Source organism: Anolis carolinensis, unplaced genomic scaffold, assembly GCF_035594765.1.
Source record: "Anolis carolinensis isolate JA03-04 unplaced genomic scaffold, rAnoCar3.1.pri scaffold_15, whole genome shotgun sequence".
Classification (NCBI taxonomy): Eukaryota; Metazoa; Chordata; class Lepidosauria; order Squamata; family Dactyloidae; genus Anolis; species Anolis carolinensis.
The window spans coordinates 12260894-12278824 of record NW_026943826.1 but is presented as its reverse complement, the minus strand read 5'-3'; the positions used below and the strand labels follow the sequence as shown (position 1 = coordinate 12278824).

The window sequence follows — 17931 nt, the reverse complement described above, 5'->3', positions numbered from 1 at the left end:
ATTCAGAAAGAAGTCCTGCGTGACCTTAGCACAGACCGAAGCCGGGGAGAGAGATCTGGGCTGCAGCTGCTGCTGCTCCCGCTTGCTTGCTAAAAACAGCCGGGGCGACAACTTGAGAGCAAAGGTAATTTGAGATCCGCCGGATCATCGGAGTGCCGGGAGCAAGACGGAAATATAGAATCCTGCCTTTGTCTCTGCTGAAAATCATTCTGTCAACTAGCGGATATATTATTTAATTATTATATTTATATCCTGCTCTTCTCACCCCGGAGGGCTTACAAATCAAATGTACATACAATATATTAATAGGATAGCACAATATAAGCATTCAATTACTATATTGTACTATATCATTATATAGTAACATTATTGGTAATACAGTAGAGTCTCACTTATCCAACATAAACGGGCCGGCAGAACATTGGATAAGCGAATATGTTGGATAATAAGGAGAGATTAAGAAAAAGCCTATTAAACATCAAAATAGGTTATGATTTTACAAATTAAGCACCAAAACATCATGTTATACAACAAATTTGACAGAAAAAGTAGTTCAATACGCAGTAATATTATGTTTACGGTATTTACAAATTTAGCACCAAAATATCACAATATATTGAAAACATTGACTACAAAAATGCGTTGGATAATCCAGAACGTTAGATAAGTGAGACTCTACTGTATTACATTTAATACATAATATATAATTAATATTATTATATTATTAGTATAATATTGTATCACATTATTATTATCAATATTATAAGTACAGTAGAATCTCACTAATCCAAGCTAAACGGGCCGGCAGAAGCTTGGATAAGCGAATATCTTGGATTATAAGGACTGATCAAGGAAAAGCCTATTAAACATCAAATTAGGTTATGATTTTACAAATTAAGCACCAAAACTTCATGTTATACAACAAATTTGACAGAAAAAGTAGTTCAATATGCAGCAATGTTATGTTGTAATTACTGTATTTATGAATTTAGCACCAAAATATCACAATATATTGGAAACATTGACTACAAAAATGGCTTGGATTATCCAGAGGCTTGGATAAGCGAGGCTTGGATTAGTGAGACTCTACTGTATATACAATATATTATATACAGTATTCCCACTTATCCAACATAAACAGGCCAGCAGAACACTGAATAAGCCAATATGTTGGATAATAAGGAGAGATTAAGGAAAAGCCTATTACACATCAAAATAGTCTATGATTTTACAAATTAAGCACCAAAACATCATGTTATACAACAAATTTGACAGAAAAAATAGTTCAATACGCAGTAATGCTATGTAGTAATTACTGTATTTACGAATCTAGCACAATTCCTAACTATTATGCTTCAATTCTATTTTTAAAATTATTTGGAGGGAGAAGGAAGGAAGGAAATCAAACTTCAAAAGCAACCCAGCCCACAATTTAGCCCATACGACGAGGGAATTTAGCCTGGTTTTCCCAGCTGCCTTAATGAAGGAAGACATGCAAAGGCCGGTTGGGTTTGGATGAGTCACTCCCCAGATTTCGATTTCGATTTGGCTCTGAAATTAAACCTGTACGGAGTCAGCACTCCGAGCAAGGCGTTCCTTTCTCTACTACCCGGATCCCTGGCTTTCTTAAAGGAAAATTCACTATTACATACCCTTGGGCATGTAGGAAACAAAGGTCAACTTTAGACTTTGCATTTGGTGAAAGCAAGAGTGTAAGATCACCAATTTTGTAATGGAATTTATATTATACCTGTAGTCACATTTTGAGAGCATGCAACTACATCCCTATACACACCGTGCTTGGATTCAGATCATTTGTGATTGGATTCAGCTCATCGGTACATAACACAAAAGGCCTAAGATGTGAGTTCTTTTCTTTGAATATGTTTTAATTGATTATTATTATTAATCTTGTTTGTAACTTAATAATAATAAAATAATTATAAATCTTTGGAGAACATGGTGACAAATGCTAAAAACCTAATAATAATAATAATAATAATAATAATAATAATAATAATAAATCTTTGGAGGACATGGCAACAAATGCAAAAAAAGCTTAGTATTAATAATAATATACCTTTGGAGGACACAGCAACAAATGCAAAAAAGGCTAATAATAATAAATATTTGGAGGACAAAGCAACAAATGCAAAAAAGCCTAGTATTAATAATAATATATCTTTGGAGGACACGACAACAAATGAAAAAAGCCTAATAATAATAATAATAATAATAATAATAATAATAATACATTTTTGAGACCATGGCAACAAATGTAACAAAGCCTAATAATAATAATGTAACTTTAGAGGACATGGCGACAAATGCATAAAAGCCTAGTAATAATAATAATAATAATAATAATAATAATAATAATAATAATAATAATAATAAATATTTGGAGGACACGACAACAACTGCAGAAAAGCCTAGTAATAATAATAATAATAGTATATCTTTGGAAAACATGGCAACAAATGTAAAAAATAAAATAAAATCCTAATAATAATAATAATAATAAAATTGCAAAAGGCCACCCTACTGGGATCTGTGCACATCATCCGAAAATACATCACACAGTCCTAGACACTTGCTTGGGAACACTTGGGAAGTGTTCGACTTGTGATTTTGTGATACGAAATCCAGCATATCTATCTTGTTTGCTGTGTCATAATAAAATAATAATAATAATAATAATAATAATAATAATAATTTTGGAGACCATGGCAACAAATGCAAAAAAGCCTAATAATAATAACAATAATAATATATCTTTGGAAGACACTGAGACAAATGCAAAAAAGCCTAATAATAATAATAATAATAATAATAATAATAATAATAATAATAATAATAATAATAATAATAACGAAATAATACGAATGATACGAAATCCAGCATAACTATCTTGTTTGCTGTGTCATAATAAAATAAATAATACATTTTTGGAGGACACGGCAACAAATGCAAAAAAGCCAAAGCCTCATGGAACGCAGCTAAACTACTAAAGACACAACCAAGCTTGAAAGGCAACTTGAGTCACCGGTTTGCCATTTCCTCTTTACCTCCGGGAGGCTTGATTTTCGCATTACAAAAGCAAGGGAACGCAACACGGAAACCACACAACAACAACCCGGCCTCTGACAATAGAAACTTTCTTTAATGAATTAGTCTCCTGTTTTTAACACTGTATCCTGCTTGTTGGTTTTAATGATTGTTTTTATTGATGCTGATGTTTTTTACTGGGATAATTGTTTTATTGCTTTGTTACTGTTTTGTTTGTTTTATCGGGCCTGGCCCCATGTAAGCCGCCCCGAGTCCCTTCGGGGAGATGGGGCGGGGTATAAAAATAAAGTTATTATTATATTATTATTATGAATGGGAAGGGTCTGTGCTTTGGAAAGGATCCCAGGGGAAGAGAGGCTGGCCTTTGGGAGTCGCTCGCTCGCTCGCACGCGAGGCCCGCATTCCTGGGAGGCCAAGCCCCGCCTGGCTTACCTTTCTTGGCTTTGGGGGAGTTGCGCTTGCTCCGGTTGCTGGCCCGCTCTTCCTCGATGGCGGCCGCTATGGCTGGGTTGTCTTCCCCATTGTACCACACCAGCAGCTCCTCGCCAGGCTCGATGGGCTGGAGGAAATCAAAAAGAGGAGGAGGAATGGAGACGGGTGCCAAGGCGGAGGGAGGGTGTGGAGCTGACGGGCAGCAGCGGTGCCCTCCCTGCCTGGGAACCGATTCCCTCCCCGTCTCCGAGCGGAACGGGAAGGACTCCGCAAGCAGGTTCCTGCCGGGCGTCACCGAAAAGCCAGGCAAGGAAGGCAAGAAGGGAGGGACAGGAGAGCAAAAGCAAGGCCTCAGCCCCTCTGCTGGAAGGAGGACCGCATCGGCCACACCGTGACTTGCACATTTGGCCCAGGCTTTGCACAGAGCCCTCACTTATTCATCCTCTCTTGCACTCTTTAAGCCAGGGGTCCCCAAACTTTTTAAGCAGAGGGCCGGTCCACAATCTTTCAGACTGTGGAGGGGCCGAATTATCATTTGAAAAAAAAATACAAACAAATTCCTGTGCACACTGCACATGTCTTATTTGTAGTGCAAAACAACAACAACAATGAAAGAACAATACAATATTTTAAAATGAAAACAATTGTAACCAACATAAACCTATCAGGATTTCAATGGGAAGTGTGGGCCTGCTTCTGGCCAATGAGATAGTCAAGTTAATTAGGATTGTTGTTGTTGTGCCTTCAAGTCATTTCAGACTTTGGGCGAGCCTAAGTCTAAAATTATTTATTTATTCATTTACTACATTTATTTATTACATTTATATCCTGCCCTTCACACCCCAAAGGGGACTCAGAGCAGCTGTATGTACATACAATATATTATATTATTAGCATAGCACAATATTAGCAATATATATATTACTATATTGAACTATACCACTATACTGTAATATTATATGTAACATATAACGTATAATTAATATTATTATATGGTATTATTATTAGTATTATATTGTATAACATTATATTATTATCAATATTATATGTACAGTAGAGTCTCACTTATCCAAGCTAAACGGGCCGGCAGAAGCTTGGATAAGTGAATATCTTGGATTATAAGGACTGATCAAGGAAAAGCCTATTAAACATCAAATTAGGTTATGATTTTACAAATTAAGCATCAAAACTTCATGTTATACAACAAATTTGACAGAAAAAGTAGTTCAATACGCAGTCATGTTATGTTGTAATTACTGTATTTACGAATTTAGCACCAAAATATCACGATATATTGGAAACATTGACTACAAAAATGGCTTGGATTATCCAGAGGCTTGGATAAGCGAGGCTTGGATAAGTAAGACTCTACTGTATTTATATTCCGCCCTTCTTTCTCACCCCGAAGGGGACTCAGGGCGGATCACATTACACATATAGGCAAACATTCAATGCCTTTAACATAGAACAAAGACAAGACAAACATAGGCTCCAAGCTGGCCTCGAACTCATGACCTCTTGGTCTGAGTGATTTGTTGCAGCTGGCTGCAGCTGGCTGCTCACCAGCCTGCACCACAGCCTGGGCCTAATTTTACCACAATAAAACTGGGAAAACATTGACTCCAGTATAAGCCGAGGGTGGTCAATTTCAGAAATATATATATATATACACACACACACACACACAATATAATTCACAATAATATATAATAATTATAACATATTGTATATACAGTAGAGTCTCGCTTATCCAACGTAAACGGGCCGGTAGAACGTTGGATAAGCGAATATGTTGGATAATAAGGAGGGATTAAGGAGAAGCCTATTAAACATCAAATTAGGTTATGATTTTACAAATTAAGGACCAAAGCATCATGTTATACAACAAATTTGACAGAAAAAGTAGTTCAATACGCAGTAATGTTATGTAGTAATAACTGTATTTACGAATTTAGCACCAAAATATCACGACGTATTGAAAACATTGACTACAAAAATGCGTTGGATAATTCAGAACGTTGGATAAGTGAGACACTACTGTAATAATAACAATAAAGAGGGTTGGAAGAGACCCCTTGGGCCATTTAGTCCAACCTCCTTATTTATTTATTTATTACAATATTTATATCCCGCCCTTCTCACCCAACAGGGGACTCAGGGCGGCTTACAATAAAACGCATATATTAAAATTGTACAATACACTATAAATCAGTTAAAAAATTAACTTACATCAGACATTCATAAAACACATTATAAAATACAGATAGGCGTGTTCAAGTTTAAAACAATAACGTAATACAGTACATCCTGGAATGACAACAATAACAATACCATGTACAAGCAGTCCCCAAGTTATGAGCAAGAGAGCATTAAGTTGAATTTGTTTGTTATGTTGGAACACGTACTACTCCAGTGTTTGAAAAAAACACAAGCAAAGCATCCCTGACAGATGGCCACCCAGCCTCAATGTTAATAATAATAATAATAATAATAATAATAATAACAATTAATAATAATAATAATAATAAGGGTTGTAAGAGAAGAAGAGACCCTTTGAGTCATTTAGCCCAACCCACTTCTGCCCTTGTGCCGTGGGGACCGGATAAATATCTTTGATGGGCCGCATCCGGCCCCTGGGCCTTAGTTTGGGGACCCCTGCTTTAAGCCTTTGTACAATTATTTACATTTGGTTGTCGAAGGCTTCCATGGCCTGGGTGGCTGTGAGTTTTCTGGGCTGTATGACCATGTTCCAGAAGCGTTTTCTCCTTTTATTATTATTTTTTTTACACTTGTTATACAGCAGACCCATAATATTCAATATTCAATTACAATTCTACGATACGATGCTTTCAAGCAGAAGCAGAAAAAAATTCAAATGTGGTTACGTAGTGTAATTATGATGATGTCTTGATAGTATTAATAATTATTCTTGGTTTTAATGATAATAATATCAATACTATAAGCCCAGTAGTCCCCCTTTATAGTCCGCAAATAACAATAATAATATAATATAAAATATCAATGCTATAAGCCCAGTAGTCCCCCCTTATCCCTTACTCCTTGAATAATAATAATAATAATATCAATGCTATAAGCCAAGTAGTCCCCCCTTATATTCCAATAATAATAATAATAATAATAATAATAAAAACAACAACATCAACGCTATAAACAACATCAATGCTGTAAGACCAGTAACCCCCCTTATTCCTTATATTCCTTGAATAATAATACAGTAGAGTCTCACTTATCCAACATAAACTGGCCGGCAGAACGTTGGATAAGTGAATATGTTGGATAATAAGGAGAGATTAAGGAGAAGCCTATTAAACATCAAATTAAGTTATGATTTTACTAATTAAGCACCAAAACATCATGTTATACAACAAATTTGACAGAAAAAGTAGTTCAATATGCAATAATGCTACGTAGTAATTACTGTATTTACGAATTTCGCACCAAAATATCATGATATATTGAAAACATTGACTACAAAAATGCATTGGATAATCCAGAACGTTGGATAAGCGAGTGTTGGATAAGTGAGACTCTACTGTAACATCAATGCTACAAACAACAACAATATCAATGCTAAAAGACAAGTAGTCTCTCCTTATCCCATACACCGCTTGAATAATAATAACAACAACAACAACAACAACAACAACAAAACTATGTAACTGATTTTTGTTCCTGGGTTATACATTTCCCAATTGGTTCTATCATTAAAAACATGGAAAAGATTTATCAAACTACCAAAACTTTTGCTCTAGTTTTTCAATCAGTATCTCACCGAGTCTCCACCAATTCTACATAGTTTGTGCCACAAAAATGAAGTTTCTGGAGTCGAACAATGACTTTCAAAATAAGGGCCGCAGAAATAAAACTTTCAAACCAGGATCAGATTTCCAAATTTTGTTACAATAGTGTAATGGAGATCTTTTGTGAGCCTCCCCGAGTCCCTTTGGGAGATGGTGGCGGGATATAAATAATAATAAGAATTATTATTATTATTATTATTATTATTATTATTATTATTATTATTATTATTATTATCTTCTAGCTAAGCGATGGGATGGCCGAACAATCCAAGGCAACAGAGAAGAGACCTGGAAAGTCTCCTTACCTTGAAGGTTTTGTAGTAAATGCTCCGGTTAATCTCCAAAGGGAAGAGGTTCTGCTCCTTTCCGGAACGGGCCCAGTTCACATAGCGCAGCCAGTTCCCCTTCTGAGGATCCGTGGCATCAACACACATCCATCCCAAGTTGGGGTAGTAAACCTTGGGGGAAAATAAGAGAGGTATTTAATGCAAAAGAAAAAAAATTATCATATTAGTAATATAACATTAATAATACATTGTAGTATAATACAATATAATAATATATAAGACTAATATTGTGCTATGCTAATAATATATCGTATATACACATAATATTAATACTGTAATGCAATACAGCATAATTCTAATAATAATATTGTAATATATAATAATAATAATATTGTGCTATGCTACATATAACAATAATATGGTAATGCAATACAGCATAATATTACTGTATATACTCGAGTATAAGCCAACCCGAATATAAGCTGAGGCACCTAATTTTACCTGGGAAAACATTGACTCCATTATAAGCAGAGGGCGGTAAATTTCAGAAATAAAAATAGATAAAAATGAAATTACATTAATTGAGGCATCAGTAGATTAAATGTTTTTGAATATTTAAATCAAGCTCAAATTTAAGATAAGACTGTCCAACTCTGATTAAATCATTATTCTCACTTTTTTCCATGTAAATGTGCTTATGTATCCTTTTAATAATAATAGAGTAAAAGAATACATGTAATAATAATAATAATAATAATAATAAATAATACAGGAAAATAATACAAGTAATTATAAATAGAGTAAAATAATAAATGCAATAATAATAATAATAATAATATCAGAGTGAAAAAATAAATGTATTAATAATAATAATAATAATAATAATAATAATAATAATAATAGAATAAAATAAATGTAATAGTAGCAACTATAATAGAGAAAAATAATAAATGTAGTAATACCAATAATAGAGAAAAATAATAAATGTACCATATATTCTCGAGTATAAGCTGACCCAAATATAAGCCAACCAGGACCCTCACCCGAGTATAAGCCGAGGGGGGCCTTTTCAGTCTTAAAAAAAGGGCTGAAAAAGTAGGCTTATACTTGAGTATATACAATACTAATAATAAAATATACTAATATATTATATGAACATTGAACTGATCTAAGAAGCCTTGCTCCCTCTTCCTTATGGTGTCCTTCATGGCTCTCATGTCTCAGCCTTTTCTTCTGTAGGATAAACATCCCCAGTTCTTTAAGCCGCTCCTCAGGGGGATTATTCCTGGCCTCCAGACCTTTGATTCTTTTAGCCACCCCTCTCTAGGCGTCTCTTTTTAAACTGTGGTGCCCAGAACCGGACCCAAGGCTATTATTATTATTCCAGGGAAAGAGGTCTGATGAAAACACACTTCTCCTTACCTCCCACATGAACACATTGCTCTTCACTTGGGACCTTTTCTTCTTGTCGCCCACAAACGGACCAAACTTCCTGCCTCGGCCAAGGGCCTTGGTCGCCCAGACACCTGCGGGTCGGATCGAGAAGCAGGTTAGTGGGAATGGACCTTGCTTTTGGGAGTTCTAGTTCACCCTTATCCAGACAGCATCACATTACAGTAGAGTCTCTCTTATCCAAGCCTCGCTTATCCAAGCTTCTGGATGATCCAAGCCATTTTTGTAGTCAATGTTTTCAATACATCGTGATATTTTGGTGCTAAATTCGTAAATACAGTAATTACAACACAACATTACTGCGTATTGAACTACTTTTTCTGTCAAATTTGTTGTATAACATGATGTTTTGGTGCTTAATTTGTAAAATCATAGCCTAATTTGATGTTTAATAGGCTTTTCCTTAATTCCTCCTTATTATCCAACGTATTCACTTATCCAACCTTCTGCTGGTCCATTTATGTTGGATAAGTGAGACTCTACTGTAATAATAATAATATCAGAGTGAAATAATAAATGTATCAATAATAATAATAAAATAGAGTAAAATAAATATAATAGTAGCAACAATAATAGGGAAAAATAATAAATATAATAATACCAATAATAATAGAGAAAAATAATAAACGTAATAATACCAATAATAATAGAGAAAAATAATAAATGTAATAATACCAATAATAATAGAGAAAAATAATAAATGTAATAATACCAATAATAACAGAGAAAAATAATAAACGTAATAATACCAATAATAACAGAGAAAAATAATAAATGTAATAATACCAATAATAACAGAGAAAAATAATAAACGTAATAATACCAATAATAACAGAGAAAAATAATAAATGTAATAATACCAATAATAACAGAGAAAAATAATAAATGTAATAATACCAATAATAACAGAGAAAAATAATAAATGTAATAATACCAATAATAACAGAGAAAAATAAATGTAATAATACCAATAATAACAGAGAAAAATAATAAATGTAATAATACCAATAATAATAGAGAAAAATAATAAATGTAATAATACCAATAATAACAGAGAAAAATAATAAACGTAATAATACCAATAATAATAGGGAAAAATAATAAACGTAATAATACCAATAATAATAGAGAAAAATAATAAACGTAATAATACCAATAATAACAGGGAAAAATAATAAATGTAATAATACCAATAGTAATAGAGAAAAATAATAAATGTATCGTATATTCTCGAGTATAAGCTGACCCAAATATAAGCCAACCAGGACCCTCACCCGAGTATAAGCCGAGGGGGGCTTTTTCAGTCTTAAAAAGAGGGCTGAAAAACTAGGCTTATACTCGAGTATATACAGTACCTGTTCCGGCTTACATACAAATTCAACTTAAGAAGCTATCGTGTCTGTAACTAGAGGACTGCCTGTATTTGTCTCACTAAAAATTAGGTTAACATGCTAGAACGCCGCGGCTAGACATACCGAGCCGTGTCTTGTCGACGGCAGAAGGGAGAAGCCTCACTTCCTCGGGAAGGCCTTTCAACACGTGCTCAGGAACATCCGCCAACGTCTCAACTGATACTGCAGGCTCGGTTGAGTTCTGCAAAGCAAAGGGAAAGGACAGGCGTTGCAAAATAATAATAATAATAAATGGTGCACCAAGAACATCACAGAGAGCTACTTCACCTAGCAACAGCCACCTAGCAATTGCATTTGCCGTATATACTCGAGTATAAGCCGACCTGAATATAAGCCGAGGCACCTAATTTTACCACAAAAAAACTGGGAAAACATTTGACTCCAGTATAAGCCAAGATACCAATAAAATTACATTAATCGAGGCATCAGTAGTTTAAATGTTTTTGAAGCTTTACATCAAACTGTAATTTAAAACATGAGTGTCCAACTCTTGATTAAATCATTATTTTCATCTTCTTCAATGTCAATGTGCTTATGTATCCTTTTAATCATAATAGAGTGAAATAATAAATGTATTAATAACAATTAAAAATACAGTAAAATAAATGTTAAAGTAACAACAATTAATAGAGTAAAATAATAAATGTAATAATAATAATAAATTATTTATACCTCGCCACCATCTCCCCGCGGGAACTCGAGGCGGCTTACATGGGGCAGAGGCCCAAACAACATAGGACAAAATATAGGCAACATAATACAAATCATACTATAAAAAGATTAAACAATAATACAATATATCAATTAAAACAAAAAATACAGGATAAAAAATTGCATTTAAAACACATAAATGGTAAAATTGTAATAAATACAGGATAGATGATTAAAAACCCTCTGGGGCTGATTAATTAATGACTGTATCTCCAATAATAATTAATAATAATTAATAGAGTAAAATAATAAATGTAATAATAATAATAATAATATAGTAAAATAAATGTAGAAGTAACAACAATAATAGAGTAAAATAATAAATGTAATAATAATTATTAATAAAGTAAAATAATGTAATAATAATAATTAATAGAGTAAAATAATAAATGTAATAAGAGTAAAATAATAAATGTATTAATAATAATAAAAATAGAGTAAAATAAATGTAAAAGTAACAATAATAGAGTAAAAGAATAAATGTAATAATAATAATTAATAGACTAAAATAATAAATGTAACAATACCAATAATAATAGAGAAAAATAATAAATATACCATATATACTTGAGTATAAGCCGACCTGAATATAAGCCCACCAGGACCCTCACCCGACTATAAGCCGAGGAGGTTTTTTCAGTCCTAAAAAAGGGCTGAAAAACTAGGCTTATACTCGAGTATATACAGTATTATCTCCATTTATATCCAGCCACGGATATAAATGCAATAAAGTATGACCAGTTTCAACAAAAGAGTCATCTATAAATAGTATGTCTGCCTGTTAGTGACACAAAGGCTGTTGCTAGGTGAAGTGGCGTCAAACTGCATTAATTCTACAGTGCAGATACACCTTGTAGATCAGTAAAGCCTATTGTTTGTGTTGGAAGTGATATATTTTATCATGTTGTTCTAAAATGCATGGTTTTGGTTACGTTTCCCTCTATATTCAGATGCAAAACCGAAGACAAATACGATGGATAACACAGGATACATATCGACAGCTTTGTTTATATAATAATAATAACTTTATTTTTATACCCCAGCTCCATCTCCCTGCAGGGATTCGGAGCGGCTAACATGGGGTCAGGCCCAAAAACCCCCACAATAAAACAGGATAAAATGTATACAAACAAAACAAGCATCATCAACAAAAGATTTAAAAAGAATAAAACATCATTTAAAACAATAAGGTAGCAGTTAAATAAAAACCAAGACTTTCGGCGTTACATTTCCTAAAAGTGTCAAGCAACCCAAACTTGTTGCTAAGATGAACGGATCCTTTCAATAATAATAATAATAATAATAATAATAATAATAATAATGCATTATTATTATTCAGGGAGGTTTCCAACATAGGTAAAGCATTCCATTACTAACACAAAACTGAAAGGCTGAAGCATGAGGTTTTTAGACAAATGGATCTAATTTACAAATGTTTTAAATGTTATAATGTATTTTAATGATGTATTTTTATAGTTTTAATTGATAATATGTACTGTTTTTGTTTTATTATTATGTTCTTGGAATTAAATGTTGCCAACTGTTATAAACATGAGGTTTTTAGACAAATGGATCTAATTTACAAATGTTTTAAATGCTATGTTTTAATGATGTATTTTTATAGTTTTAATTGATAATATGTACTGTTTTGGTTTTATTATTATGTTCTTGGAATTAAATGTTGCCAACTGTTATAAGCCGCCCTGAGTCCCCCTGGATGAGAAGGGCGGGTATAAATGCTGAAAATAAATAAATAAAATAAATAAAACATACAACACAACCATAATAAAATATAATTACTACCAATAAAAAGGCCTCGCACTGAGACTCACCTGATTCATTCTGGAACCCCGTTCCGTTCTGAGAAGTTACACGCAACAAAGAAACTTCCGTGATTGCATGAACCCTAAAAAAAAAAGAAAACAAAAAATGTCATATATGCCTAACTACGTGTGTTCAAGCAGTTGGGAGTATTTACCTATCTATCTATATAAAAGTCTATATCTATATAAAAGATGAATGTGTTTATGTTTATCCCTGTGTACCACAAAGGGTGTTACACATGTAACTGTATACTATGAAATATATACTAAACACAGTGTAACTACATATGCAATTAGATACTCTTAACTAAACTACGTACATTGTAACTACATACTGGATATGTAAGCAATTAGCTGTATACCACATACAATGTAACTACATATATACTGTAACAAAATACTCTTTATCTAAACACTACCTACATTGTAACTACATATACAACTGTGTGCCATTAGGTAGATACTTCATACAATATAACTACACATATAACTTTATGTCCTTAAGTGTATGCTACTAAAATTGTAACTATATATATAAACTGTGTGCCATTAACTATATACTACATATATAACTATATTTCTTTAACTGCATAATACATACAATATAACGACATATATAACTGTATGCTACATACAATTTAACTGCTTATATAATTGTATGTCCTTAACTGCATGCTACCTACACTGTAACTACATATATAACTGTGTGCCATTAACTACATACAATATGACTACACATATAACTGTATGCCCCTAAGTGGATGCTACCTTCGTTGTAACTACATAGTACATACAATATGACTGCACATATAACTGTTTGTCCTTACATTTATGCTACCTACATTGTAACTACATATATAAGTACATGCTACATAGAATGCAACTGCACATATAACTGTTTGTCCTTAAATGTATGCTACCTACATTGTAACTACATATAAGTACATACTACATACAATGTGACTGCACCTATAACTGTCCTTAAATTTATGCTACCTACATTGTAACTACATATAAGTACATACTACATACAATGTGACTGCACCTATAACTGTCCTTAAATTTATGCTATCTACATTGTAACTACATATAAGTACATACTACATACAATGCAACTGCACCTATAACTGTCCTTAAATTTATGCTACCTACATTGTAACTACATATAAGTACATACTACATACAATGTGGCTGCACCTATAACTGTCCTTAAATTTATGCTATCTACATTGTAACTACATATAAGTACATACTACATACAATGCAACTGCACCTATAACTGTCCTTAAATTTATGCTACCTACATTGTAACTACATATAAGTACATACTACATACAATGTGACTGCACCTATAAATACATACATAATTTATGTCTTGTAGTGTATACTACCTACATTGTAACTACATATATAACTACATACTACATACAATAGGACCACATATATAAATATATGTCCTTAAGTGTTTGCTACCTACATTGTAACTACATATATAAGTAGATACTACATACAATGTGACTGCACATATAATTGTCCTCACATTTATGCTACCTACATTGTAACTATGGTACATATATAAGTACATATTACATACATTGTAACTATATATATATATATATATATAAAACTACATACTATATACAATATAAACACATACATAATTTATGTCTTGTAGTGTATACTACCTACATTGTAACTACATATATAACTACATACTACATACAATATGACTACATATATAACCGTATGCCCTTAAGTGCATTCCACCTACACTGTAAGTACATATATAACTACATACTACATACAATATGACTACATATATAACTGTATGCCCTTAAGTGTATGCTTACATTGTAACTACATACATAACTACATACTACATACAATATGACTACATATATAACTGTATGCCCTTAAGTGTATGCTACTTACATTGTAACTACATACATAACTACATACTACATACAATATGACTACATATATAACTGTATGTCCTTAATTGCATTCTACCTACACTGTAAGTACATATATAACTACATACTACATACAATATGACTACATATATAACGGTATGCCCTTACATTGTAACTACATATATAATTAGTACTACATACAACTACATATATTACTGTTTTTCCTTAAGTTTATGCTACCTACATTGTAAGTACAGTAGAGTCTCACTTATCCAACATAAATGGGCTGGCAGAACATTGGATAAGCGAATATGTTGGATAATAAGGAGGGATTAAGAAAAAGCCTATTAAACATCAAATTAGGTTACGATTTTGCAAATTAAGCACCAAAACATCATGTTGTACAACAAATTTGACAGAAAAAGTAGTTCAATACGCAGTAATGCTACGTAGTAATTACTGTATTTACGAATTTAGCACCAAAATATCACGATACATTGAAAACATTGACTACAAAAATGCGTTGGATAATCCAGAACGTTGGATAAGCGAGGCTTGGATAAGTGAGACTCTACTTTTACCTATATATATATATACACAGACTGCATTCAAATGCATTCCTATAACGGCCGCCTGAGGGAATTATCTAGGCCTCAAGTAGGCCTCAGCCTGGAGTAGGCCTCACATCGCCTCAGGGACGGGAAGGGAGGCCTCGGGGGCGGCGGAGGAGGCGGCCCGGGGTGTGGGGAAGGGGAAGGGCGGCTGGGGACGCGGCTTCTCTCTCGGCTCCGGCCTCACCTGCCCTTCGCGGGCTCCGCCTCGGAGAGCCGGCCGGGCTCACTCCCAAAGGCCCCGTAGGCCGCTTCCGGACGCCATCTTGATCCCGGCCGGAAGTGACGCCGCGAAACGAGCCGGCAGGTTGGCAAAGGAGGCGGCTGGGCCAATGGCTGAGCAGACGGGGCGGGGCTTCGTCTCCGAAAGGGGCGGGGATTGTCCTCCTGAAGGGGCGGGGCTTCTTCTCCAAAGGGGCGTGGCCTCAGAACCAAAACAATGATGGATCTGGACCAGACTTGGCAGAAATAATAATAATAATAATAATAATAATAATAATAATAATATACTACATTATAATACTATTATAATATAATAATACTATTATAATATTATAATTCTATTATAATATAAAAATTAGAATAAAATATAATAATAGTAATATAATATAATAATTGTAATACAGAATAATAATAATATAATGTAATATAATATTTATAATATTATACTGGATGGCCAGTGAGGTCTCTTCCAACTCTACAATTCTACGATTCTATAATATAACAATAATAAGAAATAATAATAATAATAATAATAATAATAAACTACATTATAATACTATTATAATATAATAATACTATTATAATATAATAATACTATTATAATATTATAATTCTATTATAATATAAAAATTAGAATAAAATATAATAATAGTAATATAATATAATAATAATTGTAATAGAGAATAATAATAATATAATGTAATATAATATTTATAATATTATACTGGATGGCCAGTGAGGTCTCTTCCAACTCTACAATTCTACGATTCTATAATATAACAATAATAATATATAGTAATAATAGTAATACAGTGTTATATATAGTAATATAATAATAATGTAATATTTTATTATACTATTATAATCTAACAATTAGAATAAAATATAATAATAATATAGTAATATAATATAATGATAATTGTAATAGAGAATAATAATAATATAATATAATATTTATAACGATTCTATGATTCTATAATATAACAATAATAATATATAGTAATAATAGTAATATAATAATAAAAGTAATACAATATAATATATATATATATATATAGTAATATAATAATAATTCTATAATATAACAATAATAATGTATAGTAATAATAGTAATATAATAATAATAGTAATACAGTATAATATATATACATATAGTAATATAATAATAATGTAATATTTTATTATACTATTATAATCTAACAATTAGAATAAAATATAATAATAATAATATAGTCATATAATATAATGATAATTGTAATAGAGAATAATAATAATATAATGTAATATTTATAATATTATACTGGATGGCCCGTGAGGTCTCTTCCAACTCTACGATTCTATGACTCTATAATATAACAATAATAATATATAGTAATAATAGTAATATAATAATACTAGTAATACAGTATAATATATATATATATATAGTAATATAATAATAATGTAATATTTTATTATACTACTATAACAATAAAAATAAAATATAAAAATATAGTCATATAATAATATAATAATTGTAATAGATAATAATAATAATAATAATATAATGCAATATAATATTTATAATATTATCCTATTATAATATAACAATAATAATATATAATAATAAGAGTAATATAATAATAGCAATATAGTATAATATATAATAATAAGAGTAATATAATAATAGCAATATAGTATAATATATATAATAATATATTTTATTATAATACTATTATAATATAACAATAATAACAAAATATAATAATAATATAGTCATAGAATAATATAATACAATAGTAGTAATAGAGAATATTAATAATATAATGTAATATAACATAATACAATATTATGATACTATTATAATATAACAATAATAATATATAATAATAAATAGTAATATATTAATAATAGTAATACAGTATAATATAATAATAATAATATAATATTTTATTATAATACTATAACAATAATAATTTATAATAATAATATAGTAATATAATACTATAATAATAGTAATACAGTATAATAATGTATAATAATAATATATAATAATATAATAGTAATAACCTATCATAATAATATAATAATGATATTACATTATATTATAATACTATTATAATATAACAATAATATAGTAATATAATATTATAATAATAGTAATACAGTATAATAATGTATAATAATAATATATAATAA

At 31.3% G+C, this 17931-nt stretch overlaps 1 protein-coding gene across 2 annotated transcripts in view; it reads right to left on the bottom strand.

The window, feature by feature from the left end:
- prdm2 (PR/SET domain 2) overlaps positions 1–15866 on the bottom strand; it is a 26983-nt gene extending 11117 nt beyond the window's left edge. The window contains exons 1-6 of one of the 2 annotated variants that reach the window (XM_062965893.1): positions 15719–15866; positions 13017–13090; positions 10537–10654; positions 9032–9135; positions 7628–7780; positions 3502–3628 (exon numbers count right to left, since the gene is read on the bottom strand). In XM_062965893.1, the coding sequence (XP_062821963.1) occupies positions 3502–3628; positions 7628–7780; positions 9032–9135; positions 10537–10654; positions 13017–13025 (511 nt within the window). In that variant the 5' untranslated portion in view covers positions 13026–13090; positions 15719–15866. Of the gene's footprint in view, positions 1–3501; positions 3629–7627; positions 7781–9031; positions 9136–10536; positions 10655–13016; positions 13091–15718 lie in introns of those variants that run through there. The other variant, XM_062965894.1, reaches the window with a different exon arrangement.
- Between the last annotated feature and the right edge of the window lie 2065 nt (positions 15867–17931).